This window comes from Bombina bombina, chromosome 7 (genome assembly GCF_027579735.1).
Source record: "Bombina bombina isolate aBomBom1 chromosome 7, aBomBom1.pri, whole genome shotgun sequence".
In the NCBI taxonomy this organism is placed as follows: Eukaryota; Metazoa; Chordata; class Amphibia; order Anura; family Bombinatoridae; genus Bombina; species Bombina bombina.
This window is the reverse complement of record NC_069505.1, coordinates 140097303-140117689: the sequence shown is the minus strand read 5'-3', so window position 1 is coordinate 140117689 and position 20387 is coordinate 140097303. Positions and strand designations below refer to the sequence as shown.

The 20387-nt window shown below is 35.3% G+C and overlaps 1 protein-coding gene across 1 annotated transcript in view; it reads right to left on the bottom strand.

The window, feature by feature from the left end:
- LOC128636275 (neuron navigator 2-like) overlaps nt 1-20387 on the bottom strand; it is a 474377-nt gene that overhangs the window by 171922 nt on the left and 282068 nt on the right. The window contains 1 exon segment of the mRNA XM_053689311.1: nt 5039-5161. Coding sequence (XP_053545286.1) covers nt 5039-5161 — 123 coding nt within the window.

Genomic DNA, 20387 nt, shown 5'->3' with positions numbered 1-20387 from the left:
GTCAAAAGAGCTGAGATAAGGGGGCAGTCTGCAGAGGCTTAGAAACCAGGTAATCACAGTGGTAAAAAGTATATTAATATAACCGCGTTGATTATGCAAAACTGGATAATGGGTAATAAAGGGATTATCTATCTTTTTAAACAATAAAAATTCTGGAGTAGACTGCCCCTTTAAGTATATGGCTGATGAGCAAATCAGGTGCGACGTACATATTCTTATATAACAAGCCATATGGTAATATGAAGCGGCACAGGAGCACACAGAGTACACAATTTAAAAACAATGAGAAAAAGGAATTTCTTTAAAAATAAAAAGTTCTAACAAGACAGCGCGCGTATTGAGTTTCCCTTTAATTTTGTAGCATATGGGGATACTAATTAAATAGCAGTAACTGGGATTTATATTTTTATTTGTCAAACATTAGTTTAAAGACATTTCAGATCTGACCCTGGTTAAATATAAATCTGATCTGGGTGGTCTCCTAAAAACACAACTCCATAAATACCCACCTGCTTGACAAATATAAATTACAACATTGTGTTGCCTGAAAGTTTTGTAAAACATACATAGATAAATAGATAGACAGACAGACAGTCAGATAGACATACAGATGATAGATTATAGAAAGACATACAGATAGACAGACATACATATAGATAGATTATAGATATATGATAGATACATAAAGAGATAGACATACAGATAGACATACAGATAGATAGATAGATAGATAGAATAGCTAGACATAAAGATAGATAGATTATAGATAGACATACAGATCGATAGATTGACAGACATACAGATAGATTATAGATAGATGATAGATACATAGATAGACATACAGAGAGATAGAGAGACAGACAAACAGACATACAGACAGAAAGACATACATATACATAGATTATAGATAGACATACAGATAGATAGACAGGCAGCCAGACATACAGATAGATAGACATACAGATAGATTTTAGATAGACATACAGATTGATAGACAGGCAGACAGACATACATACAGATAGATTATAGATAGACATACAGATAGACAGACAGACATACAGATAGATGATAGATTATAGATAGACATACAGATAGACAAATAGATAGATGATAGGTAGGTAGATAGATAAATTAAAGATAGACATACAGATAGATTATAGATAGACATACAGATAGATAGACAGATTGATACATTATAAATAGATAGATTATAGATAGACATACAGATAGATTATAGATAGACATACAGATAGATTATAGATAGACATACAGATAGATTATAGATACACATACAGACATACAGATAGATAGATATATTATAGACATACAGATAGACAAACAGATAGATAGATAGATTATAGATAGACATACAGATAGATTATAGACATACAGATAGACAGACAGACAGACAGACAGATAGATAGATAGAGAGATAGACATACAGATAGATAGACAGGCAGGCAGACAGACATACAGATAGATAGATTATAGATAGATAGATAGATGATATATAGATAGATAGAGGATATAGTGTTAGATTACCTGCTAGTAATGCATTGTGAAGATTAGAGGTCAGCACATAGCAGCTGTTACAAGTGGAACGCTCTAAGAAACTTTATGAATTCTTGGCTGTCTGAGCACCCTATTGTTTTGACAGTTGGAAGGCCCTAATGATCACCTACTGCTATGTATTTCATCATTGTCATGTATACATATAACATGATGCCTCTATTTTCATTAGGGAGTTTCTCAGCAACACACAGCAGCTGAGAAAAATGCATGTATACAGTATATATACGTATATAGCTTTGTAAAATCCCAGACAAATGCCTTGCTACACAGGTTTTGTTGGTATCTTAGGAGCAAACAATGTAATGAATAAAACAAAATAATAAATCAGAAATGTATAAAGATTTTTTCACTTGAGGTTTAGCTGCAGGTTCACAGGATTTCACTGAGACCTTACAACCTTCAAGTCTAATAAATGAACATCTCTAAACTCAAAATATTATTCTCAAAATGGAATTCCCATAAAACGCTAATTAAGCATAGTAAAACAATGCACTCTTTAATCATTATTTAGTTGCCCCACTTTTATCGTATCTACCTATAACAGCTGTGATTTTTGCATGTTCACAGAAAGTATACTGCATACTTAAAGGGATGGTAAACTATCCCCTTAATAAAAACAGATCCAGAATGTTAGTTTTTAATATATATATGAAATTCAAATACCCCACGCTCTGCCACCCACTTCAAAAGTAATTTTTTTCTGTGAGCTAAAGGTTTGGATTGTTGTCCAATCAGTGTTGTCCCCATATGGCACTTTTGTTGTAGCTAAAGCGCTGACTGGACAACAATTCAAACCCTTAGTTCACAGAAAAATTTATTTTGATGGGGGCGGCGGAGAGCGGGTATTTGAATTTCATATATATGTTAAAAAGTAAGTTATAGCGAATCTTCATTAAAACTGATAAACAAAACTCCATCTAAAATATTACTAACATTCCAGATCTGTTTTTATAAAGGGGGAAGTTTACTATCACTTTAAAGAGACAGTTTACCCAAAAATGTAATCTCCTTAAATTTGTTCCCAATGATCCATTTTAACTGCTGGAGTGTATTAAATGGTTTACAAATACCTCCTTAGCCTTTATATTGGCATTTGAAATAGCTGATGTAGCCTGTAGTATTATTACCTATACTGAAAGTTTCTGTACCTAGGTATAGGCTATTGATTAACTATGTAAACACAGCCAGCAAAAGAAATTACACTCACAGTAGGAGGTGGTAGAGATAAAGCTCTAAAATGTTCATTTTCAATTATTCTTTATAAGTATTGTACAGAGTCATAGATAAGAAAGGGAAGCATTTGAGTGATAAGATAACAAGATCTGATCTGTCTGCAAGCTTAGGCTATTTTGATGGGCTGTGGTTTCAAAGAGCAAATCCAGTTATTTATTTTGCAAAAAGAAGCATAAATGAGCAATTTCTAATACATTTTATACTCTGCAGCTGGTATAACAAGTCACTGGGATTTGTCTAACAATACAGCTGTGGGAGTTATTTTTATAGCCAATGATCATCAATAGTACAGTATGTAATATGCACGTGCAGTTAAAGTTAAAACAGTCTTTAATTAAATGTTTATCAGGAAAAACTAATACACACAGATATTTTACTGACTAATATGTTTAGTCTCTGTTCTTTTAGGCACAAAAAACTGTTTTACTCGTCCTTTAATAGAACAATAAAGTTTGTTTTAATAGAAAGTAGAGTAATATTTCACCTTATACTTACATAATTATGATGCCTCGTGTAACTTTTTAAACAACATTTACAAGAACATTTATGAGAATCAGTATTCAAATGTTTACTTTGATATTAATTTAGTCTAAATAAATGTAACATTTGCAAAATCAATAAAAAATAATGTTAAATATAAGCAAATTTGCCAACACTTCTTTATTTTCTCCAATATATAATCACCAAAACCATTTGTAATCTGTATTATTACCTCAAGGAATATGGTCTCTAGCAGATAGAGGGGAATAACAGCAAGAACTCCCTTAAATCATGTTCTTCCTTTACATGAAACCTATTAAAGGGACATGTAACCCACAATTTTCCTTTCATGATTCAGATAGAGCATGTGGTTTTAAATATTGCTTCATTCTCTTGCTATTCTTTGTGGAATGAGCAGCTATGCACTACTGAAAGCTAGCTCAAAACATCCAGTGAACCAATGACAAGGGAAATTTATGTACAGCAACCAATCAGCAGCTAGCTCCCATCGATGCATTGCTGGCTGCTCCTGAACCTGCCTAGGTATGCTTTTCAACAACGGATACCAAGAAAACAAAGGAAATTAGATAATAGAAGTAAATTGGAAAGTTGTTTACAATCACCTGCTCTGTCTGAATCATGAAATAAAATGTTTGGGTTTCATGTCCCTTTACGAAGCTATTTATTTTGATTTGCAAACAGGTAGTGAACAGCCAATGGTCTGTGGGTTAGAAGCCCACTGGGTAGTATGGAAGGCTTCCAGAAGGATACTGGTGGACAGTGACACTCCCAACAAGCATAAGACAAAGATGGTTAGGAATATTTAAATATAGTTGAATGTCCCTTTAACTCGGTGTATTCTTGTTTCTGAGTAACGTGCATCTGTTTTCTATCCCATATATCATTATTATTTTGGAATGTTCAGGTTTCTTCCAGCTTGGAGATATCATTAGCTTAGTCAGAGGGTGAGGTGACTTTGGTAGATATTTCCAGTAAATATCTCTTAACCATGTACATGTGAGTCTGCTCTATTGTTATGACCATCAGAAAATACAGTCAGGCTGTGAGCAACACTAAACATTTATATAGCAACAAATAGATGTTTAACATGGCTTCTGCAAATATGTCACACAGACACATTTCCTCAAATTATATAATACTGGGTGTGGTTTTCTTTTTGGGAAGATATTTTGCCCTCTCAGTCTAATGGCAATGTCATCTCCGCACAAAAGCTAGCGCTTGAAAGGAACGTGGTGCAGACATTTATTGGGAGAGGAGAAGTGGTCTTGCTCATGTCTGTAGAGATAAGATAAGATGCTTGATCATGCCGTTTACCTAAATGTAGCCTGCTCCTGCACTGGATATAGCCGTCAGCTGCTTTACCCAGCACCGGAGCGCAATACATTTAGGTGAACAGCACAATCAAATGGGTTGTTATATGAGAACAACCCAGTGACATTTTTTTTTGTTTAAATGCTGCACCAGAGTGGATAGATGTAAGTCAAGAACCTAAGGAAGTTTGTGGCTCTAATTATAAAGAAGGAAGCATTTGGAAAAGGTAAGATTCTAAATATTTGTTTTATGTTGTTTTTTAGTAACAGAATTGGGTGAATGATAGAGTTTTGACATTTTGATTGTATAACAAGTGATGAGAGTTGTTTTGCCATTAACCTATTTCTATAGCACAAATGTTACCATTCAATTATTACAATATATTACAAAAACATGATACGTGTGTTTTATTTTAACTTACCTGTCAGCATCCCCTTGACCCACAGAAGTGTTGCGTTGCAGAGTTTCCCGCACTGAGGCCATTCCGTCCGGTAGTCTATTTAGTCTTCGCGTGTAAAGGCTCAAACCTCCATCTGTCATATAACTGAGAACAGAACAAAATTGGATATTTAGTACAAAAAAATACAAAAAAGGTAGAAAAAAGATAAATATCAGTAGTTTTGTTAGGGAGGGGGCACGTCAAATAAAAGTACCATTATTTACTACATACATTTTTTTTAAAAAAGGGTTTAAACAATGTAATTTCACAATATTTACAAGCATAGATTTTAAAAATAATCTTAGGGCACTAGAAGGCTGATTTTACAAATATGTTTATACTAAGCCCCCAAATTGTCCTGAAGGTAAATCATTCTACACAGAGACATGGGAACGCCCAGACCCTGCCCAAGAATTTCTTAACTGTGATTTTATTGCACAAACCTGTTTCCAGATTGAATAGGCTCCACCCCTGGACCAATCAAACCCTATTCGTGGACAATTAAATCACACCCCTACACCAGTTAAATCTGGGAGGTGTACTTATGTGAGAAACTCAGTGTACAGACATGCATTTAAAGGGACATTCAGTGCATATTACTGTAATGTCAAAGATCTGCATAAGAAATATGGGTATTTAAGCATTTACTTTATTAAACATTTTTAGTTAGCTTTATTGCAGGGTTTTGGAAACCATTGGAGTACAGGGGTATATCCACTTGAACATCTTAAATATCTTTGTTTCGTCTGGTTCCTTTACTGTGGACAATGAGAGGCCATTTTTTAAATTAGTGCCTGCATTGATTTAAGAAATAACAATGTTGAATTCAGCAGAATCAGGCAAATGGTAGCATACTTAAGTATGCAGTATACATTTTAACTTCTCGTAGGGAAGTGATAAGGCATAGGGCCAGATTACAAATGGAGCACAAAATATCACTTTTGCTAAAGCAATATTTGTTCTCCACTTTGTAATACCAGAACACACTGTGCGCTGGTATTACAGGTTAGGTGCAATGTGAACGTGATCACGCGTTCGCATTGCAGGGAAGCTTTGTTCTCACGAGAGCACACTTCCATAGGCTCCAATGGGAGTCTCGTTCTCATGCTGTGAGACATGGCATGAGAACTAGAGCAGCGAAGGGGGTAAGTTGCATAGCGATGGGCAGCAAATGTAAATATAAATGTATATGATTATATACATATATATTGATGTGTTAATATGAGTATATACACAAATATATATTTATATAAGCATATACCTTTATAGGAACACACAGCACTTTTCACCCCACACCTGCCAACTCTATCCCCTGATAACTGCTTCATACAGGTTTTGTTTTTTAACAAGCACTACACACTGTATTTTGGGGACAATTGGCAGACATTTCAAAAATTAATCAGAGATCTGACATCTGGTTAATTTTTTGAGCGCTAATTTCCGCAGAGAGTTTGCATTAGCAATAACCAGCCACTTGTAATAGCTTAAATTAGCGCTCCACTTGTAATCTAACCTATAATGTTCACGGATAACTAACAGAAAAGCAAACAAAATAAACAAGAAATGGACATTGGATTTTATTTTTCTTAATAATTGATTAAATTATTATTTCTTCTTGAAATAAATGTCCGTTTATATATGTATCTAATGTCTACATAATGGGAGCTCCCTTAACAGAAAAGAATTTAGAGGTAGCATTTGTCACAAAGAAAGTAAAGGCAAGGTCGGAACTCACACCCTATATTGCTTGGTTGGTTTCTGGTTGGACTGGTGAGTTAAAAAATAATAATAATTGTAAAGGGTAGTTGAATAATTGTAAAGGGTAGTTATTCTTTTTTTTAGGATTAGCTTTGCACCCTGTTTTGTAAGTCATTGTCAATCCCTTATTGGAATACTATAGAATAAAAGTATAGATTGTAAGAATTCCCTGATGATTTTCTCAGTGTATAGTCCCTTAGCTTAATTTATGTTATCAAATGAGGCCAATCATTCCCAGGTAAAGGACAGCTACAAAAAATATGACAATCATGGAACAATCCTGACAGGCATGTGACTAAAGAAAGCTCTGAGCACAACAGCACGGAACAGGAATTTGCTGACACCCAAGCAAGACGCCAAAACAAAGAAATACTGAAATCGGTACAACAGGTGGAACTTAATCTGACTGGAATGAAAGGATACATATTTTTTTGCCAGGGGACACGGTGCTGCAAAGTTTAAAGTCATTGTGATGTTAAAAAAAGCGTGTTCAATTTACGCAGCAATGAACACCCACAGAATGTAGCAGTTTGGTCAATGCAATTAATGATGCACAGGTGCAAAAATAAGGTGCAAATAAAATATATCAGAAAAAAAGCACAACAATAACAGAAGCCTTCACAGCTAAATGTAAGAAAATATTACCAGAAAGCAACTGTAAAAGATAGCACTTAGATGATGCAGCCCGTGGCAAATAAGTAATAATAATACAAGAAGATACACCTATGCATGTATTTGCTTATTATTACCATAATATTGGTCAAGACAGAATCTTTTCTTTCCTAAGGTTTTTTTTCTTCCTGTTGTTGTCCAAGCAATGACAAACAAATGATAGGATTGATCACAATCCTTTAAAAGAAGTTTATCTAATGATTTTTCAAAATTCATCATTTAAGGGGCATGACACCCAAATGTTGAAGCAGCTGAAAGTGATGTAAAAAGCTGACTAGAAAATATCACCTGAACATATCTATGTAAAAAAAAGAAGATATTTTACATAAAATTTCCTCAATCACCACATCCCATTGTAAAAGGACTTTAAGTAGCCAATCAGGATGCTAGTCTCTGGCCTTGTAAGGGAGTGTGCATCTGCTGTGTGCAGGCACAGTCATGTTATTTTCCTGTGAGAACAACATAGAAAAGGAAGTGGGGATTTCACAATAAGAAATTCCCAAAAGTCTAGGTAAATCCAGCACAACTGTAAAATTGAATAAAAGCGCTACAAAAAGCTTGTATGTCAAAAACAATGTAAATATTTATTAAACAAATGCACAATACACACATTCACATTCATACAGGGGATCCCACACAAAGCAGTATTTATGAAGTACTGGCCAAAAAAAATATTATCTGGTGCACCAGGGGAAATAGACCAAAAACAGTCCATTTAAAACTTGCAGGTATTTGTAATCCAATAAGTGCAGCGTTAATGCAAGAAATGGATGCAGTTATACAGTCCCCGGTGTATAAAAACCCGTAACTTCAGACTTGAACCCCCAGAGTTACTGAGTCGGTTGGTGCTTAAAAGGCATAGCATAGGAGGAGCAATAGAAACACGCGTCTTTATTCACAGGTGCTGTATTCCTTTAAGACAGTGATATTCGGTGTACAGATGCGTATAACATATTCTACCTGTATTTGTTCACGCGGTCGCTCCTCCTAGCTGCCTTGTTCATGGAGTGTCCAGACATCAGGGGTAAGTCACGATGAGCAGGGGATCTGCTGTAAGGGCTGCCAAGCCCTTACAGCAGATCCCCTGCTCATCGTGACTTACCCCTGATGTCTGGACACTCCATGAACAAGGCAGCTAGGAGGAGCGACCGCGTGAACAAATACAGGTAGAATATGTTATACGCATCTGTACACCGAATATCACTGTCTTAAAGGAATACAGCACCTGTGAATAAAGACGCGTGTTTCTATTGCTCCTCCTATGCTATGCCTTTTAAGCACCAACCGACTCAGTAACTCTGGGGGTTCAAGTCTGAAGTTACGGGTTTTTATACACCGGGGACTGTATAACTGCATCCATTTCTTGCATTAACGCTGCACTTATTGGATTACAAATACCTGCAAGTTTTAAATGGACTGTTTTTGGTCTATTTCCCCTGGTGCACCAGATAATATTTTTTTTGGCCAGTACTTCATAAATACTGCTTTGTGTGGGATCCCCTGTATGAATGTGAATGTGTGTATTGTGCATTTGTTTAATAAATATTTACATTGTTTTTGACATACAAGCTTTTTGTAGCGCTTTTATTCAATTTTACAGTTGTGCTGGATTTACCTAGACTTTTGGGAATTTCTTATTGTGAAATCCCCACTTCCTTTTCTATGTTGTTCTCATATGTATCTTTCTAGGAAGCACCTGTTCTCTAGTTAATTACTTATTAGTGTGCAACTCTCACCTTTTGTGTTTCTCATGTTATTTTCCTCCTCAGTTTAGGGAAGTTTACTATGAAATCTCACGAGATTTTAATGAAATCTCAGGAGATCTCAGTAAAACAAAGTGTGACATCAGCACTGATGAAGCTGATTGGCTGTATTTATATAGTTGACAGCAGCTGATGGATAAAAGTCCGGACAGACTCTCTCTCTTCATAATGTTTCAAGGAGACGCCTATTCCTCAAGTCACATTTGTTTGTCTTTTAACATTGTTTTTTATTTAGTTTTTTTTAATAATATCTATACATAATTGTGTGTGTTTTCTTTCATATTATTATGATGTTTCTTTTAAGTTTCTGTCTCCTATATTTATGGGTTGGCTCCTAGCTTTTGAACAAAATTTGTCAAGCCTGGGTGTAGTTTTTTTATGTTCCATGTGGGTACATATTCTGTTGTCTAAAAGGGTAGAATACTCTACCCCTCTCAGATCAATATACCCCTGCATGTTCATATTAATAAGCACAAACTTATGTATCATTTTTGGCAAGTGAGTGCATCTAAATATATTCATTTTAATAGTTACTGGCCAATATTTGCCTTGCAGTCCAGTGTCAGATGATATAGTGGTAAATGTTACAGAAAATGCAAGTAGCAATCTTAAACTTTTCTAGTTTAATACAGAAATGAGGCCGACGTCACGTGTGATATAGTTTTAACCATTAGAAAAAAAGTGAATAGGTTTATAATTAATTCATAAACACACAAAAAGTATGTTTAGGCTTTACGAAGTAAACCCAAAGTTGTGCTTTAAATTTACACCATCACACCCATGTCCCTTTAAAAATAAATTTAACAGAAAAGATAAGCGTGATCATAATAAAACATGCCAATGTTTTTTTAACTTAAATTATCTGTTTAAATATTGAAGAAATAAATTTAATGTTCATAAATAATGGGCATAGCCATATTGAAATCTAGTTTTCCCTGGATTTAATAGCCAGTTGTATTATCTTATCCCTTCTAATGAGGCCAGTCTGGGACAGCAAACTCACAAATAGCAATTCCACAGGGTTTAATGTCCCTTTAATGACATGATGAAATATTTGAGACAGGAAAGTCAAATTATAGTCAATAAGAGATTGCCAGGATATCTGTTTGTGATTATGTGAAAAAATAATTGATTGGGTCTTCTGTATCCAAACAGAAAGATTTTTAAATTCCAGCAAACTTTGAAACCCAGGAGCCCTCAAGGACAATATCACTGCTTTGAAGAATAATAAGGGAAAATTAAGGCTATTTGTACAATGACTTGCTGCACAAGGCAGTACTTGTGATTTTGTATCTGGTTGTAATGCGGCAGTGCGAGTAATGCGGAGTACTGTTTGAAGCGAGCAATAGAATTTTCATTATAAAACGAAGAATGTTGGGACCACACAAGCCTGGAGGATGTCAGACTCAAGCTCACAGTCCCAGTGACCTTTATTCACTCTAGACTACCAACAAATAAAATGTAAAACCTAACTTATTAAAGTCTAGAGGCACATGCATTAATGAGTTACTAAAGGCTTAAAATGCAAAAATAAAATGCTCTTATGTGTTAGCAGGGCTTGACAAATTTGTTCAAAATCTAGGAGCCAGCCAAGAGATTTAGTAGCCAGAAACTTTTGGCACCCAAATACAATTTATAATAATAATAATACAATAAAAGTTAAATTGGTATTTTAGGTGCGGCTGGCGTGTCATGGGGATGGTAAACCAGGGCATCAGGAACTCATTTAAAAGTGCTCCCTGGCACCTGGGTTTGTTGAGGCCAGTGTTAGATCATTTTAATATTGCACTATTGATTGCATATAACTTTGGGTGTAATACCTGCAAAGCTGAAAATATCTGATAAACCAATGACAAGAGGCATGTGTGTAGCCACCAATCATCAGATAACTCTCAGTAGTGCATTACTGCTGTCCTGATCCTACATAGGTATGCTTTTCAACAAAGAATAACAAAATAAATTAAGTAAATCTGATAATAGAACTAAATAGAAAAGTTTTGTAAATCTATCAGATCCACGAAAATTTAATTTGGCTATAACATCCCTTAAGTTTTATAGGAATGCTAATGAAGGGTTAATCCACCATCAAGTTCAAGTCATTTTTGTGTCTCATTCCACAAATAAATATTATACTAGACTCTCAAGTGATTTCTTATCTATGTCTTTCAGCAGAAATCACTGAACCACCAGTGATTATTCACACGGCACAATGGAATGAAAAACATAAATAAATGAAGCAGTAGGTTCACAGAATCTTATTGAAAGTATAGTGCTTAACCCTTTGGCTGCCAGACAGGGCTGCACTGTATTGCATAGTGATTATATATTTAGCTAGGTTTTACTTTAAGCAATGTCTCCTTTGATGTGGCCAGTGAAGGAAATATGTAAATGAGTTTGTGCTTTGAGCTAACCAATCACAGCGTAGAATGTTGCGGGCTCAGATATATTCCACCATACTTTGCTAAGATGAAGGCCCTCAAGCACCCTGAAGGGAGTGGAACAAGAACTTTTGACAGATATTTTACATCAAAAGCAGACAAAATAAAGACTAAATGTGTTTTGCAATGTTCTTGTTTTCTTTTCCTTAAAGTTGCATGAAAGTCAGAATAAAACTTTTATGATTCAGGTAGAGAATGTGATAACATACTTTTCATTTTACTTATGTCAACAAATTGACTTGGTTCTCTTTGTATCTTTTTATAAGAGCATACTTAGGTAGACTCATGAGCATGAATGCACTGCTGGAAGCTAGCTGCTGATTGGTGGCTACTCACATGCCTTCCTCTTGCAGTAGTGTATTGCTGCTCTGGAGCTGACTTTAAAGGGACATGAAACATTTATTTTCTTGCATGATTCAGATAGAGCAGACAATTTTAAACATTTTTTTTTAAATTTACTTCTAGTATTAAATTGGATTAATTCTCTTGGCATCCTTTGTTGAAGAAAACGGCAATATACTACTGGGAGGTAGCTGAACACACAGGGGAGCCAATGACTAGAGGCATATATGAATATGGCAGCACTTTTGGAAGAATTTTATCCTTTTGGCAGAGCACTAAATGGCAGCACCATTTCCTGCCATATAGTGCTATAGATGCCTACCTAGGTATCTCTTCAACAAAGAATATCATGAGAACGAAGCACATTTGATAATAGAAGTAAATTAAGGACTTTTTTAAAATGGTATGCTCTGTGTGACTCACAAAAGAAAAAGGTTTAGGTTTCATATCCCTTTAAACAAAAAGTTATATAAAAGCAATGATGTAGCAGTGAAATGCTCTAACAACATTTTCCTTTTTGCACTTTGATTTCTCTTTAATTAAACATTTTATGATGACATTAAATGTTGAGTTTAAAGTCCGTTTGTATCGCTCAGCAAAGAAATTGCATGGAAACAGTTCCTTTGTAATGCTTGGTCATCGTCTTAAAGGGACATAAAACCCACATTTTTTATTGTGTGATTCAGAAAGAGCGTGCAATTTTAAACAACTTTCCAATTTACATCTATTATTTAATTTGCTTCCTTCTCTTGTTATCCTTTGCTAAAAGGTTTATCTAGGTAAGCTCAGGAGCAGCAAATAACCTAGGTTTTAGCTGCTGATTGGTGGCTACATATATATATATATATACTGATTGTCATTGGCTCACCCGTGTGTTCAATTAGAAACCAGTAGTGCATTGCTGCTCCTTCAACAAAAGATACCAAGAGAAAAAAAATGAAAGTTGTTTAAAATTGTATGTTCTACCTAAATCATGAAATACTTTTTTGGGGTTTCCTGTCCCTTTAACTCTTCTGTGCTATCCAATACAAGGTATGTGCATAATATAACTTGCTGTGCAAATGTATGGAATCAAATGAATCAGAGGATTTGCAGACTTAAAGGCTTTATCTGCACCTGTCCTTGCTAAAGCAAACGGGTAGTGCTAATGTAGACTATAATGCCTTAGCTAACACAGCATTGCAAATCAAAATATGTCAGTCCTCTCTGGCAGTCAAACGGTTAAACTTGCTATACATCCTCTCATCTAACTTTCTGGAAACAGTCTAATAACATTACCTTTAATAAGCAATATCCCTTTCAAATATCAATATATAAGATTAAATAAAGTTCTGTGCAAACACATTCAGACATACCTTATGGAAAGAACTCTTTCTGCTACAAGGAATCCTGTTTACAGCAGCCAGAAAACATATTCCCAAACCACAGAACCATCATCCACACAGGCTTTCTCGCACTGTCACCAGATAAACTGCCAAATGTGTGTATGTAAAGAGGGCATGGGGGTTTGCTTCGCATCAGACAGAAAAAATGTATTAAAAAAGCCGCATATTTGAATTATTTCACTGGATTTACTGTAGACCAACCCAAGATCAACAGAGAAATCCCCTGGGAGGTTTTGAAAGCGTTGCTAAGCTAGGATAGCTGGGGACAGGGCTATTTCCAGGGAGGCTGTGCCTTGTGGGGCATGATACAATTCTTTTTTCTAAATTACACCAGCCTCCAGGACATCAGATGACAGCAGGAGCACATGTGAACATGAAGAGGGGCATCCAGATGTGGCCAGTCGAGGGGAGGGGGGGGGCACTGTGATATATACTCACTGTCAAAACTATGTCATGGATGAAATGTGTTTGTTTAGCTTGAGATGAGCTGATGCTAATGAATAAAAAACTAAATATAGTACTGATCTTCAGACAAAAAGAATTTGTTTATTATATAATAGAATATGATAAAGTGATGAATGACAATCTATCTAGAAAGATTTTGAAATGATTGTTATATATAAGGAAATGCTACAGTGCAGGTAGGTGTTTATTTTGTATTTACTTCAAACTAGCTATCTCAGAAGGAAACATTCTACAGTACAAAACAGGTGCAGAATAAAAATAAACTGTGAACAAATTCTAACGTAGATTTAGTCATTTAGTTCTGCTTGACTTGTCATCTCAATAATGTGTGTTGTTCAGGTAGCAAAAGTTGTATGTTTATATAATCGTTTTGTATACATAATTAATATAGACTATTTGCATTTTAGAAAACAAAAACAAAAAAAACAACAGACACAGGAAGAGAAGATTGTGACGTATTGTAAAAAAAAAGTATTTTTTGATAATTTAAAAAAAAAAATGAATGAAAAAGTTTGGATTTTAGAATAAGTTTGGATTTTGGAACTCCGGATTTGAGAATTTGTACCAGTAAAAATGTAGCCGTGCTATACCTTGCTATCTATTTTTAATATTATTTAAACAATGATTTTTGTTATACAACGGAAGCTCGTCATTAACCCCTTTCTTCCATTGAAGAAAATGAATCAGAAAAAGGAAACAGATTTGATTTTAATTTGAAAAAAAAAAAAAGTAACTAAACTCACTGTGCGGGGTTAAGCCGATATAAAAGCTAACACACACTAGGTTATTTACATGAGAATTAAACAAATGCTCAAGTTAATCGCTAATCTCCTTCCTATTGAATTGTGCGTTAATGAGCAAATTAGCATATTTTTCACAGGAATGGCAAAAGCGTATCTATAGCTCACTAGCCGGAAGCATTACTTAGATCATCACATCAGACAAATAAATGATATATATTTTTAACAAGGGTAATTATATACTAAAATTGTGTTTAACACTAATGATGTTAATGGGATATGGAACCCAACATTTTGCTTTCATGATTCAGATATAGCACCAATATTAAACAGCTTTTAATTTACTTTTATTTTCTTTGTTCTCTTGGTATCTTTTTTTTAAAAAGCAGAGACGTACGATTAGAAGCCGGCACATTTCTGTGGCACTATATGGTTGCAGTTTTGCTAGAATGTTATCTACTTACAAGACCACAAGATGGCCGCACTATTGCCTGTCATGTAGTGCGCCAGATGCCTACCCAGGTATTGCTTCAACACAGCATATTATGGGAACGAAGCTAATTTGATAATAGAAATAAATTGAAAACTTTTTTTAAAATGGTATGCTCTGTCTGAATCACAGAAGCATTTTTTTGGGTTTCATATCCCTTTAATTAGCTATTGCTGATAATCACCTAACACTTTTTTATGCCCCATCCAAATGCAATTAGGAGAGGGCATTACAGAATAAAGACATTTATTGTAATTTAAAGGACCATCAATGCAGTAGAATTGCATAATTAACAGGTGTATAATAAAAAGACAATTATTTACCACCTACTCTGAATTTCAAATGAGTAGTAGATTTTCTCCCATTTTCAGGCCCCCTGTATCATGTGACAGGCATCAGCCAATCACAGACTAGTATACATATACCCTGTGAGCTTGTGCATACGCTCCGTAGGATCTTGCTCCAAAGAAAGTGTAAATATAAAAAGACTGTGCAAAATTTTATAATAAAAGTAAATTGGAAAGTGTCTTAAAACTGCTGCTCTATCTGAATCATAAAAGTTTATTTTGACTTGAGTGTCCCTTTAAGAAAATGAAATTAAAGGGATACTAAACCCAGATTTTTTCTTTCATGTTTCGGATAGAGCATGCAATTTTAAGCAGCTTTCTAATTTACTTCTATTATCAATTTTTCTTAGTTCTCTTGCTATCTTTATTTGAAAAAGCAGGAATAAAAGCTTTGGAGCCGGCCCATTTTAGGTTGCGCTTGCTGATTGGATGGCTAAACGCAGGCACCAATCAGTAAGCCCTATCCAGGGTACTGAACAAAAAATAGGCCGGCTCCAAAGCTTTACTTCCTGCCTTTTCAAATAAAGATAGCAAGAGAACAAAGAAAAATTGATAATAGGAATAAATTTGAAAGTTGCTTAAAATTGCATGCTCTGTCTGAATCATGAAAGAAAAAAAAAATTGGGTTCAGTATCCCTTTAAGGATACTTATAAAATACAAGATCAAAATAAATCTGATGTTCTCCCTCTATTAAAGTTTAAAGTGATGCCAATATATTTATATATATTTATACATACATTTATATTAGCAATACTGCATACAAAATTTCACAATCCAGGGATACACCCCTTGAAAACTCTTTCCTATGTTATCTTATCGCCTGTTCTGCATCCAATAAGGGACAGATATCAAACTTCTGCACTGATTGATTAATCATTGTTGAGCATTCTGCAATGCTCTGCATTCTATAGGATACACTAAAGGTCTTTGAGGACATTGGGGGAAAAACACAATATTCCTAATAAAAATACAGGGAAAAGGGCATAATAAACAATGAAAGTACACTGAAACGTTTTACTTTGCATAATTAAAGGGATACTAAACCCAATTTTTTATTTCATGATTTGGATAGAGCATGTCATTTTAAGCACCTTTCTAATTTACTCCTATTATCAATTTTTCTTCATTCTCTTGGTATCTTTATTTGGCAAAGGGACATAAAACAAGACATTGATCAAAACCCAATATGGATTTTTTTTTATATATATATATATATATATATATATATATATATATATATATATATATATATATATATATATAAATAAGCCAAATAATATAGCTGCCAGTATCTAACATGGTGGCTAATAGGTGGGGGGGGGGGGGGGTAGAGAGCTGTTGGGGGGAAACAGGGAGGTAAGGGGGGATACTACCCTGCAGAAAATATATAAAAAAAATATTTAAAAAACAAACAAAAAAACTAACAACATTTATTTTTATACTGGCTGGCAGACTTTATGCCAGTACTTAAGATGGGGGTGACCTTTGGGGGGGAGGGAAGAAAGCTGTTTGAGAGGGGTCAGGGAGGGATCAGGGGTGGGATGTGTCAGGTGGGAGGCTGATCTCTACACTAAAGATAAAATGAATCCTACAAGCTACCTAATTAACCCCTTCACTGCTGGGCATAATACAAGTGTGGTGCGCAGCAGCATTTAACAGCCTTCTAATTACCAAAAAGCAATGCCAAAGCCATATATGCCTGCTATTTCTGAACAAAGGGGACCCCAGAGAAGCATTTACAACCATTTGTGCCATAATTCCACAAGCGGTTTGTAAATAATTTCAGTGAGAAACCTAAAGTTTGTGAAAAAGTGAACTTTTATTTTCTATTTGATCGCATTTGGCAGTGAAATGGTGGCAATAAATATACCAAAATAGGCCAAGATCAATACTTTGGGCTGTTCACTAAATATATATATATATTAACATGTGAAGGGGTTTTCAGGGATTCCTGATGGATAGTAGTGTTACAATGTAACTATCGCTAATTTAAAAAAAAAAAAAAAAAAGGTTTGGAACAAGTGCTACTTGTAAGTATTGCCCTATAACTTGCAAAAAAAGCAAAGAACATGTAAACATTGGGTATTTCTAAACTCAGGACAAAATGTAGAAACTATTTACCATGGGTGTTTTTTGGTGGTTGTAGATGTGTAACAGATTTTGGGGGTCAAAGTTAGAAAAAGTGTGATTTTTTTCCATTTTTCATCATATTTTATAAAAAAAATTATAGTAAATTATAAGATATGATGAAAATAATGGTATCTTTAGAAAGTCCATTTAATGGCAAGAAAAACGGTATATAATATGTGTGGGTACAGTAAATGAGTAAGAGGGAAATTACAGCTAAACACAAACACTGCAGAAATGTAAAAATAGCCCCGGTTCTTAACGGTAAACAATTTGAAAAATGGTCTGGTCACTAAAGAGTTAAAATGACATGCTCTATCTGAATCAGGAAAGGCAATTTTTGGGTTTCGTGTCGCTTTAATAAACCAAAACGAGTAGCAGGCAGCAAACTCACAGAGATAAACTGCACATGAAGATAATGAGTGCTTAATGTCATCGAGGTAGGATGAAAGAGCCTTTCTGTAAGAAGATCTTCTTATGTGTGTGCAGGAGACCAGTTGCAGCCTCTCGCACTGGAGGTACAGTAAGCGTGGCTTAAGTGTCAGCTGAAATAATGTTTTTATTCATTAGTAAGAATTTATTATGCTGATCCTGAGATGTTTAAACAGCAGTCTGGCACATTCCAATAACAGGCTTTTAAAGTGCTGATTGATCAAAACCCAATCTCAGCACAAAAGACCAAAAACTGAGCAGTTTGGTAATAAGGACCGTATATGCCAGGACACTTCTTGCGCAGATCTGCAAGGACAAGTCAGTGAACTTCCCCCGACCTTCAGTGTTTTTACAGCAAGTAAATCTGCCTTAGGCACTGCATTTATTTTGGCTGTGCTAGAAAATGTTCACTCTCCCCTTTTATTAAACTGGCCAATGTCAATATTAATCTTGTTTAGAGGAACGAAAACTTCAAATTCCTCTGATATTTTTATTTAAAATTAAAACGACACAGTGTAGAACCGTTAATAAGGTGTATGGAATATATAGATTTGCAAGTCTTCATCAATCTGTAAACCAATAACGAAAAAAACATTTAATTTCTCTAATTTTATATTTGTTCATTTGGTTTGTAGCTGCAAATTAACTAATGCTGTAATAAATGGCAGTTTTGTTATTAGTTTGCAAAACTCACACATGCAAGCACACAGGTGTACATATCACACATGCAAGCACACACGTGTACACATCATGCAAGCACACACGTGTGCATATCACACATGCAAGCACACATGTGTACATATCACACATGCAAGCACACACTTGTACATATCACACATGCAAGCACACACATGTACATATCACACATGCAAGCACACACGTGTACACATAATGCAAGCACCCAGGTGTACATATCATGCATGCAAGCACACAAGTGTACATATCACACATGCAAGCACACAGGTGTACACATCACACATGCAAGCACACATGTGTACATATCACACATGCAAGCACACAAGTGTACACATCATGCAAGCACACGTGTACATATCACACATGAAAGCACACACGTGTACACATCATGCCAGCACACACGTGTACATATAACACATCCAAGCACACACATGTACATATCACACATGCACACATGTGTACATATCACACGTGCAAGGACACGTGTACATATCACACATGCAAACACACACATGTACATATCACACAAGCAAGCACACACGTGTACATATCACACAAGCAAGCACACACATTTACATATCACACAAGCAAGCACACACATTTACATATCACACATGCAAGCACACATGTACATATCACACATGCAAGCACAGACATGTACATATCACACATGCAAGCACACACATTTACATATCACACATGCAAGCACACACGTGTACATATCACACAAGCAAACACACACATTTACATATCACACATGCAAGCACACACATGTACATATCACACAAGCAAGCACACACATTTACATATCACACATGCAAGCACACACATTTACATATCACACATGCAAGCACACATGTACATATCACACATGCAAGCACACACATGTACATATCACACATGTAAGCACACACATTTACATATCACACATGCAAGCACACACATTTACATATCACACATGCAAGCACACACATTTACATATCACACAAGAAAGCACACACATTTACATATCACACATGCAAGCACACATGTACATATCACACATGCAAGCACACACATGTACATATCACACACATGTACATATCACACATGCAAGCACACACATTTACATATCACACATGCAAGCACACACGTGTACATATCACACATGCAAGCACACACATTTACATATCACACATGCAAGCACACATGTACATATCACACATGCAAGCACACACATTTACATATCACACATGCAAGCACACACATTTACATATCACACATGCAAGCACACACGTGTACATATCACACAAGCAAGCACACACGTGTACATATCACACATGCAAGCACACACATTTACATATCACACATGCAAGCACACATGTATACACATTTTCTATCACACATATGACAGGAAAAAAAGCTTAAGGGTTATTAAAAATGTTTTTCTTTATTGAATCTAAAACTGCATATATTAAAATATAGAACTGTTTATTGTTTTGAAATATTGATGTTCCTGTTTCTAACGTTTTGGTTTCATTCTGCTGGAGCTATGTCCCTGCTCCCTAATAGAGATATAGGAGCTGCCCTTATCAACTAGTGAGCAATTTTTTAGGGACCATTTCCACACGCTGGATACCTGCTGCGGAGGACGGACAGATACTGAAAAAACGGAGGAAAGCCATACAGAAAGAAG